This window comes from Balaenoptera borealis (genome assembly GCF_965194805.1).
Source record: "Balaenoptera borealis genome assembly, chromosome: 1".
Classification (NCBI taxonomy): Eukaryota; Metazoa; Chordata; class Mammalia; order Artiodactyla; family Balaenopteridae; genus Balaenoptera; species Balaenoptera borealis.
The window spans coordinates 84961839-84971556 of record NC_138860.1 but is presented as its reverse complement, the minus strand read 5'-3'; the positions used below and the strand labels follow the sequence as shown (position 1 = coordinate 84971556).

The window sequence follows — 9718 nt, the reverse complement described above, 5'->3', positions numbered from 1 at the left end:
AAGCTGCTTGAAGACCAGGACACTGTTTAATTCAGCTTTTACTGTTCACAGTGTCTAGCACAGTGTCTTGTTCACACGTAGTAGGAGCTTAACAAATATTTCTCGAATAAGTAGTCGATGCCAAGAACCTCTGATGAGAGTAGATTCCTGATTCCTTCAGTGGGCAGAATCACAGCTGGCAAGCTCCCCTTTAGGGCAGAGGAAACCCCAAAATTCCTTCCTTCTGCTTCTCCCCTCCCCCCCACCCCAGTTATGTTCCCTGACTGGGACTCTCTAATTGAGTCAGGTAACAAAGAGGGATGGGGGAAGCATATTTGGGGGCCATTACTCCCCTAAACAGTTAAACTTCTATAGATGATCAGTTTGCCCTGTGATGTCGAGAGAGCTTGACCCCTCTGTACACTGGGCTCACTCACAGCTCCCCCTCAATGCAGGCAAGGCAGCCCTTGCCTGCCATCAGGTGCTCACCGACCTGGGCTCACAGCTTTTGTGGAACTCCCTGCCTCCTGTCACCCCTTCTTCACCCCAGAATGGGGCTGATGTCTCCACAGTGGTGCTGGTGTCTCTGAAATCTGTCCCACCTGAATCCCAGCAGCCCTGCCTCAGCTCTCTGGACAGGCAGGCTTTTCTTCTGGAAGGGAATTAATAGTACTATCACTTAGATGGCTCTTACGGTGTTGGTCCGTGTCATAGGCCTTGTTTAAGTGCTTTATATTTACTAACTTGTTTAACCCTAAGCATCACCCTATGATGTAGGTTCTATTGTTATCTTCGAGTAAAGATGAGGAAACCAAGGCACAGAGAGATTAAATGACTTGCCTAAGGTCACACACTGGAAAGAGGTATAGCTGAGAGTGGAGCCCGGACAGTGTGTTTCCAAGTCCATGCGTTTAACTTCCCTGTCAAATCTCCTCTTGGGAATGGGGGGAGTGGTTGAGCCTGGCCTTTCTTCCTCTTGTGTCTTCATTTGAGCCCTGGGTGAGAGCTATCCTTCCTTCTACTGCTTGATTCTCCATTAACCACCATCCATCCTTCCCTAGCATCATTTCTGTGGCCTGAAGCCACATTCTGACAGATATGTATGTTTGAGTGTGAGCGTGTGTGTGTGTGTGTGTGTGTGTGTGTGTATGTGTAGACATGTTTACACTTTATGGTATGGATGTCCAGGTCCTCCCAATAGGGTCCTCTAAAATGGGTGGGTGGGGGGAGATGGAAGAGGACCCAGTGCAGGGTGGTCAGAATATGCGATGGCAGTGCCAGGGAGTCAAGAGGGCAAATACATCTGGAAAGTAACTTTCCACTCATCTCCCCACCCCCACTGCTCCTTCCCTTGCCTCCTAATCTGATCTTGGTATTTATGGAGATGCTAAACAGATCACGCCCTCTGAGGATGGAGCCTAGGAAGACCCCATGGCCCTGTTGATCTCATTACTCTGTGTCTTGTCAGCAGATCTGCCGCCCTGCTGCTCATTCAGGCTTGGGGCTAATCATATTAATTGAAATATTAAACATTCACAAAAATGAATTATAATGAACTCTCCTCACTCCTCCTCCCAGTCAGCAATTGAGGAGACAGCTGCAGGCAGCAAAACGCCTCCAATCCTTCGCTTAGTTTGTGGTCCCCAGATGGAAGGCTTCAGTCTGAGAGGAGAGGCGGGGTTTAGGAGAGAAGAGGTGGGAGCTCTCTTCAGGCCCTCCTTGCTGGGCGACTGTGGGCACATCTCTGTTGTCCTTCAGGCTGTAGGGGAAGGAAGCCCTGTGGGGTGAAGACTGGGGGGAAAAATGACCCAGAGGCGCATACTGGGGAATTGCTCTCCAGGAGGAGATGAGGCTTCCAACTAGGTTCCTCCAAGGTACTTTCTCTGCCCACCATCCCCAAGCTCACCCTCTTTCTTATTCTCTGCACTCAATGTGAAGATGCCCTACATTAAATGATTATTGACTTTATAAAGAGAGAGCTCACTCCTGGTTTTAGATTCTTAGGAAATGAGACATGCTAAATAATTGGGGTACTTTTCAGAAAGGTCAAAATGTAGTGATGGTATGTGTGGGCAGAATGACTAGTCACCAAATACTTGCTGGCCTCAATAATTGAAAACAGAGTGAAGACTTCTGTAGCAGAATCTGTGAGAGTGTACAAAGAATTGATTATATAATCTTCCTTCCCTCAAGTGGCTTCTACCTCAAGTGGAGAGGTAAGAAAGGCCAACACAATTTACAATAGCGAGAACTGAGGTGCTGTTAAAAAAAGAAAAGTAGCTTCTCTCATTTACACATATGTGTATTTGGGGTTTGGGCCATGGGATGTGGTCAGTCAAGAAAGGCTTGACTGATTCTCAAAGCATAAGAAGATCATAGCCTAGCAGAAGGAAGACATTAATTATTTTATGCATGGGGTTGGGGGATGGAGGGAATTGTGCATGTGTGTGTGTGTGTGTGTGTGTGTGTGTGTATGTGTGTGTAGATTTGACAGTCCAGACCAGCACCCTTTACTATAATGCAAGCTATATATATAATTTAAAAATTTCTAGTAGCCACATTAAAAAAGTGAAAAGAAAAAGTGAAATGACTTTTAATAATATATTTTATTTAACCAGTATATTCAATATATTATTCAACGAGTTTTTATGATATGTCCAAAATATTCAACATGTAATCAATGTAAGGATTATTAATGAGATATTTACATTTTAAAATACCAAGTCTTCAAAATCCAGTCAGTGATTTACACTTACAGCTCATCTGACACTTTCAGCAAATTTCAAGTGCTTAATAGCCACAGGTGGCTCGTGGTGACCACATTGGACGGTGCAACTTAGAGGTTCTAACACTAGCTTCTCTGGGGGGGTGGAGGGGTGGGAAGAGACAGGTCTTGGCCAACAGGAACTATCACCTCTGATTAACCTCTGCTCCTGCCTAAAAAAATCACTTCTGACAGATGGCAGCTTATCTACCTCTCACTATAACTCTCGCTCCTAAAAAACAATCAAAATGATTACTACCCAGATGGGGTTTCTGAGAAGAGGTTTGTAGCCCACTATTTAATCTACCTCTTGAGGTTTTTTCCTGGCTTGGGAACTGCCAACATTTTCACTTTTTTTTTTGGCCACGTTGCGCGGCTTGCGGGATCTTACTTCCCCGACCAGGGATTGAACCCAGCCCCAGCAGTGAAAGCACGGAGTGCTAACCACTGGACCGCCAGCGAATTCCCTCCTCAGTCTTTTCTGAGAGGCAGATCGCAGGGAGACCCCCTCCCAGGCCATGGCCTAATGCTGGGCTTGTTAAGCTCTTTCCTTGCTCCTTGGGCAGTTTTCACAAATCTAAAAAGACTGCCTCCTTTTGGGCTCTCTTCTCTGCCTCTCAGAAGGTCTCTGCTGCTCATGATCTCTGGGGGGTGTAGAAATTCAGCACTTGTGTGTATTGTCAGACAGCCTCCTGCCCTTTCTAGGTGCTATTTTCAGCTCTCTGGCTTTCTGTCTCACTTTCTCTTCTTAATTAGATAGCAGAAGAACACATCTTGAAGACCAACTGCCTTTCCCGTCCCCTACTCCATTGGGAGTGGGAGACATGATTTAGAATTTATAAGGAGCAGTTAATCTACACAAGAAAGTCAGTCCAAGAGGGGAAACTTCTGGCAGCATGTCCCCAGGTCCTTTCCAGCATTTTTAGTCTGAGAACATTCCTTCCTTTGTAGAACTCGGTTCATTCCATCCTATGGGGTGCTTTCATGTTGTGTTAAGAATCCAAGACTTCAGGGTCAAGTGTCTGCACTTGAAGGATGGAGGGGTTTGGCTTCCGGGCCGGTGGAAAGGGAAGAAGCCTAGATTCTCCTTCCCCACTACTAGGCTTAAAGTGAGAGTCAGGAACCAGATTCTGGGAGACTCTGCCTTAGGAATCCCTTTTCCAGTTATGCTCTAGAGCTAAAGAAAAAACTATTTGAGGTTGGGTGGGGTCAACAAGAAGGGCTCATTTTCATATACAGTCAAGCTGGGAATTCAGTCCCCAAATCTGGGGAAGGGGATCCTTTAGACACCCTCCTGAGCTTCCTCCTCGGCTTCAGAGTGGCCCCCTTATTTCTTCCCTCAGCCCCGCCCCCTGCTGGAGAGGGCGGGTCCAGGCCGGGGGCGGGTCCTCACCAGCCGCGCCTCCCGTCGCCTTGACGACCGCGACAAGATGGCGACCCTGCCGGGAGGGATTCAAGGGCTGTACCCCGAGGCGCTGAGCCCCGAGCAGCTGGAGAAGCTGCGCGGCTTCAAGGTGGGTGAGGCCCCGACCCCCGCCTCCATTAGAGTGCAGCTCCCCTGGCTAGGGGCCCCAGAGAAAAGGGACGTGGAGCCTGTTGCCAGACAAAGGGGTGGAAGGCTGGGTGGGTGGGGACACCCCCGGCAGACCCCTAGGCTTCTGGGCCCCTGAATAGAGCCCGACAGGCGCCTGAAAGTGCCGAAAAAAACTTAAACAGGGATGGGCCAGAGAAATGGACCGAAATGACTGCCGGATACTTTAACTTAGATACAAACAAGAACTTCCCAACGGTAGAGACCCCGACCTTAGTTAAGGCCCCTAAGCCTGAGCCGGAGGCAGCATTGAAGATGTTGATCTGTAAGAAGACAGATGGCTTAAATGTTCAAACATCCTGCGAAGAGACCCGGGTTAAGTGCGCACGTTGTTTCCCCAAGCCCTCCACACCTCCAGGGCTTGAACCCTGAAGTCTTTCGCCTCATGAAGCATGACCTTTTGCTCTTGCCCTCCAGATTCAGACTCGGATTACTAATGAAAAGTACCTAAGGACCCACAAAGAAGTGGAGTGGCTCATAAGTGGTTTCTTCAGGTAGGTGGTTTTCAGACTGGTCTTGAGCAAATAGTGGAAATCTCGTTGGGGATTGATGAGTGTGAGTGACCTCTTCTTTCTTTAAACATTACTTGTTGCTTCCTTTAGGGTCTGAAGGTTAGAAAATATCCTGAGATTGAATATTTTCTAGCGCTGGGGTCTGTGGCACCCAGGGTTTTCTTGTTATCTCCAGAGGTTTCCTTCAGTTATCTCAAAATTCTCAAAAATATTAATATGCATTCACTTTAGCTCTAAGGATAAATACATACCTTCCAACACTTGGAAGAGGGAATTTGGCATTGAGAAACTCAGCAGGCAGCCATTGGGTGTAGACCCCTATTCTCTATCAGAGGCATTTAACAAGGTCACTAGAACTTAAAAAAAATTAAGACGTCTGGCCTTTCTCTACCTGAGAACATTGGTGTGGAAAGACTCCCAAGGGTTGGAAGCCACTCCCTTGTCAGTCATGGGGAAAAGAAAACCATTTTCCACCATGTCTTGGAGCACCTTTTTCCTTCCCCCACAATGCCTTTCAGCATGGCATTTGCTTCAATGGAAAATGTTCCTAATAGGTTGAAAAGCAAAGAACTGAGGGAAAAAAAAAATCATGGAGCATCAATGGATGAAAACAATAGAGCTATGTCGAATACTGTTTGGCTACAGACAGATAGGCAAGATTTAAATAATAATGGCTTCCATTTCCAGGCACTGCTATTGGTTTCCTACATTAGCAGTTATCACATTGTATAATTGCATTGTCGATCTTTTCTTTCTCTCCCTGGACCAAAGCTCTAAGCTGGTGGAGCCATGTTTGTGTCCCCAGGGCCCACAGTGTATGACATTTTGGTACATTTTTGCTGATCCTCCTAGCAAAGATAGTTTATTATCACTTCCATTTTACAGGTGAAATACCTTCCCCAAATTGCTGAACCAGGATCCAAACCCCTGGTTTTTCCACTGTGTTGCACCGTAAGCACACAGGAGCTGGGGAGCCAGAGGTAGGGCTCTCCTTTGTCTTTTTAAAAGTAGCCCTGGAAGGGTGTCTTTTTTCCATGCTTCATTGTTCTTCAAAGTGGCAGCCGATTCTCAGAGGGCAGATAGGGGAAGGGGAAAGGGAAAATGGAAACCTGTCTGTGAGGTTTGGTTTTTTTGGGCCAGGGGTAAGGCTTGGGCAAAAGATAGTTTAGGGGTCCTCTGTCAGTGTCGGCCCTGGAGATCAGGCCATCACTTTCTGTACCTTTTCTTCTAAAGAGATAAAGGATGACATCTTTCCTATCCTGGGGAGCTTGCAATCCAAGTTAGGAATGATTCCAGCTTCGAGATTGGGGATAGATGTTAAAACCTGAATTAACGCACCATTTGCAATGTTCACAAACAAAAGGATTAGAAACCTTGGGGGTGGTGAATGAAGAGGGTGTTGTTTTAGTCACATGGCAGGGGTGGCCCTGCTTCTCTGCCCAGGAACAGTTTCCAGGAGGAGCTGGGTGTCTGCAAAGACAGCCCTAGGCATCTTCCCTTTCCTTCCTTATCATCCCCCTCCCTGGGCCAGGTAGGCCACCAGGCTTCTCCTTTTGCTGTCCCAGAAGCTCCTCTCGTGAAATCCTCCTGGCCCCTTTTAGGCCTTTCTCTTTCTGAAGGGGAGGTGAGAGGGGAGAGGAAGTGTTTGAACTTTGGCGGTTTGCTTTTGGTTTTTTTTTGGTGTGATTGTTATTTCCTTTGGATGATACCAGAGTGAACCAGAATCAGCCCCTCATCTGCATTGGATGCTTCAGATGGTCCTTCCTGTGAGAAAAGAGGAAGGGAGAAGAGGGGACAGAATCCTGGGCAGCGTGCCTGTCCTCACCTGTCTGCAGGTCTCTGCTGTACACTCACTGCAAGCCATGAGAAGCCCCACGCTGTTTTTGTTGGGAAGCAAGCTCACCACTTGGGTTTTGCAGATCCTAATGATTTATGGCCATTCAGCCACAACTCTCCAGTCTATATTCATATATACAGTATATGGAACTCTTAATGCCTTGAATTTTAGAACTGAAAAATGGAAGAAATAGGGATCTAACTTCTTTTAGGCACCCAGAGAGCTCAGGTTTTAGGCTGGAGATATGATAACAAAGTGTGAAATTGTAGACAGGCTTTATTAGGTGTTTTTGTAAACAGCCAGGCAGATGAATCTTCCCAGACCATAGCACGGATCATATCATTCCTTGGCTGGAAAAATCTTCAGTGGATCCACAATATTGCCTTTTTTTTTTTTAAACATTCTATTGAAATATAAAGTACAGACAAGTGGCATATCCTAAACTGGATGAACTTTCGCAAGCTGAGAACACACATGATACTAGCGTCCAGATCAAGAACTAGAACCTGACTAGCACCTCAGACCCTTTGTGGCCCCTTTCAGTCACTTCCTCCAAAAAGTTAGCCAGTATCCTGACTTCTAATCACACAGATTCATTTTGCCTTTTTGTCTACTTTATACAAATGGAATTCCACAATATGTGCTCTTTTGTGCCTGGCTTCTTTTGCTCAGCAGTATCTTTTAGATCCTCCATTCTCGTTGTAGTATTCCACTGTGTGACTCTACCACGCTTTGTTTATCCATTCCCATTGTCTCTCTCTTTTTTAAAAAATAAATTTATTTATTTATTTATTTATGGCTGCGTTGGGTCTTCGTTGCGGTGCGTGGGCTTCTCATTGCGGTGGCTTCTCTTGTTGCGGAGCACGGGCTCTAGGTCCATGGGCTTCAGTAGTTGTGGCACTCGGGCTCAGTAATTGTGGCTCGCAGGCTCTAGAGCGCAGGCTCAGTAGTTGTGGCGCATGGGATTAGTTGCTCCCTGGCACGTGAGATCTTCCCGGACCAGGGCTCGAACCCGTGTCCCCTGCATTGGCAGGCGGATTCTTAACCACTGCGCCACCAGGGAAGTCCCCCCATCGTCTCTCTCTTTTTTAAAAAATTTATTCATTTATTTATTTATTTTTGGCTGCCATGGGTCTTCCTTGCTGCGCGTGAGCTTTCTCTAGTTGCGATGCATGGGCTTCTCATTGCGGTGGCTTCTCTTGTTGCGGAACACGGGCTCTAGAGCACAGGCTCAGTAGTTGTGGCGCGTGGGCTTAGTTGCTCCACGGCATGTGGGATCTTCCCGGACCAGGGCTTGAACCCTTGTCCCCTGCATTGGCTGGCGGATTCTTATCCACTGTGCCACCAGGGAAGTCCCCCCACCATCGTCTCTTGAACTGAGTATGAATGTCTCTCCCTGGTCTTCAAGGCCCTCCATACTAGGGCCTCCTTCGCTTCCCACTACTCCCTGCACGTGCCCCCACTCCAGCCAGACTGGACCTCTCTGATCATTCCACCGCCCTCTGCAGGGGCACTGACACTCCCTGAGTGCTCTTCTAGACCCTGGGGAAACAAAGGTGGATACCACCCAGTTCCTACCCTCTGGAGTTCACTGTCGATAGGACATGGGCAGTTCCCTTTAATTTTCGGGCCTTTATTCCTGCTGCTCCTTGGTCTGGAAGGCTCTTGTCCCTCAGCCCTTGTCCCACGTGTACCTCAAGGGCGCTCTCAAACGCCAGCTGCTCTGTGAGGATTTGGGGGTCTTGCCGTAAGGAATCACTCTCTCTCCTCTGATCTCCCGGCACACTATTTCATACCCTGGAGGTTACTTGGCCTTTTGGACATTTGGGAACTTACCCATTTCCTTTCACTTGACTGTAATTCCTTTGAGGTGGGGCTATATTTTATCTTTGTAAAATCAATCCCTCATATCTTATAGAGTGACTTACACAGAATTTGTGCTCAACAATTCTCAAATTGAATTGAAGGAGAAGAAGGGAAGCAAAATTCTTGAAGCTTGGGAGGCAGGGGCCTCCTGGGCAGGGAGGGCCGTCCATGCTGGTGGGGCAGGGCAGCCACGGCCACAAGGCCATGTTGTAGAGCACTGGCCTTGGAACCACAAGACCTGGGCCTCCTCTCCTTTATTTACTTGCTTTATGAACTTGGGCAAATGGTCAACCTTTTGAAAGCTTGCTTTCTTCATATGTAAAATGGGGCACAGTCATTGCTGTTTCCCAGAGTGTAGAGTGAGATAATGTTTGTGAACGAGCTTTATGGGCTATAAAAGTCGGTGGGCTATAAGGCAGTTTCAGCTTCCCAGTGGCACCGGCACCGTGGGTTTTGTCCCAGCGTCCACTGTATGCAGGGCCAACAACCATCTCAAGTCTGTCTTCTCAGCGTGGTTTACTGTGCCCTCCCCCCCACCCGTGGCGGTTCCTGGTTACACTTCCTTGGAAGGTTGTGGGTTGCACATCTATCCCACCACACGTGAGTCCCTCGAGGAGGAGGCAGCGAGCTCTTCAACTTGCTGCCTGGCCCAGGCCTGGTCTCTGGTTCTGTGAAATGTTTGCGGAGTGAATGACAAGCTTCACTTGGCTGCAGCACTCGCTGTCTTGTGAGGTGAGCATTCCCTAGGCTTCTTGCCATTTAGAACGTCTTGCTCCTGGCCTCAGATCCTGACTAGAAGGAAAATCACGAAGGAAAGGGTCCTTGGCAGGAGTCCTCCGGCTTTCCGCCTGCCACGACGGGTGTGTCCCAGGTCATCTGCCCCAACAGTGCAGGACCTGCTTTACCTCCTCCCCTTATCCCTTGATGTTTTCCAGAGAAATGTTTTTGAAAAGACCAGACAACATTCAAGAATTTGCTGCAGGTGAGTAAGGCAGAGTCCATTTTGGGCGTTTGATAAACGAGCACCAGGAGTGTTACTGTGAATTTAGACTCGGACAAGCCCAGGATTCTCCCTGCAGAGTCTGGGGTGCTTCTTTATCCAATGTCTCCCAAGGGAGCTTTTTTCAAAAGGCTCTTTCCTCAATGTCATTTCCTCAAAATGAGGACAG

General features: G+C 47.8%; 1 protein-coding gene across 1 annotated transcript in view; it reads left to right on the top strand.

Annotated features, from left to right (window-relative positions):
* Nucleotides 1–9718, top strand: part of RIIAD1 (regulatory subunit of type II PKA R-subunit domain containing 1) — a 52256-nt gene that overhangs the window by 3979 nt on the left and 38559 nt on the right. The window contains 3 exon segments of the mRNA XM_082346862.1: nt 4087–4257; nt 4752–4828; nt 9485–9531. Of these exon segments, the coding sequence (XP_082202988.1) occupies nt 4087–4257; nt 4752–4828; nt 9485–9531 (295 nt within the window).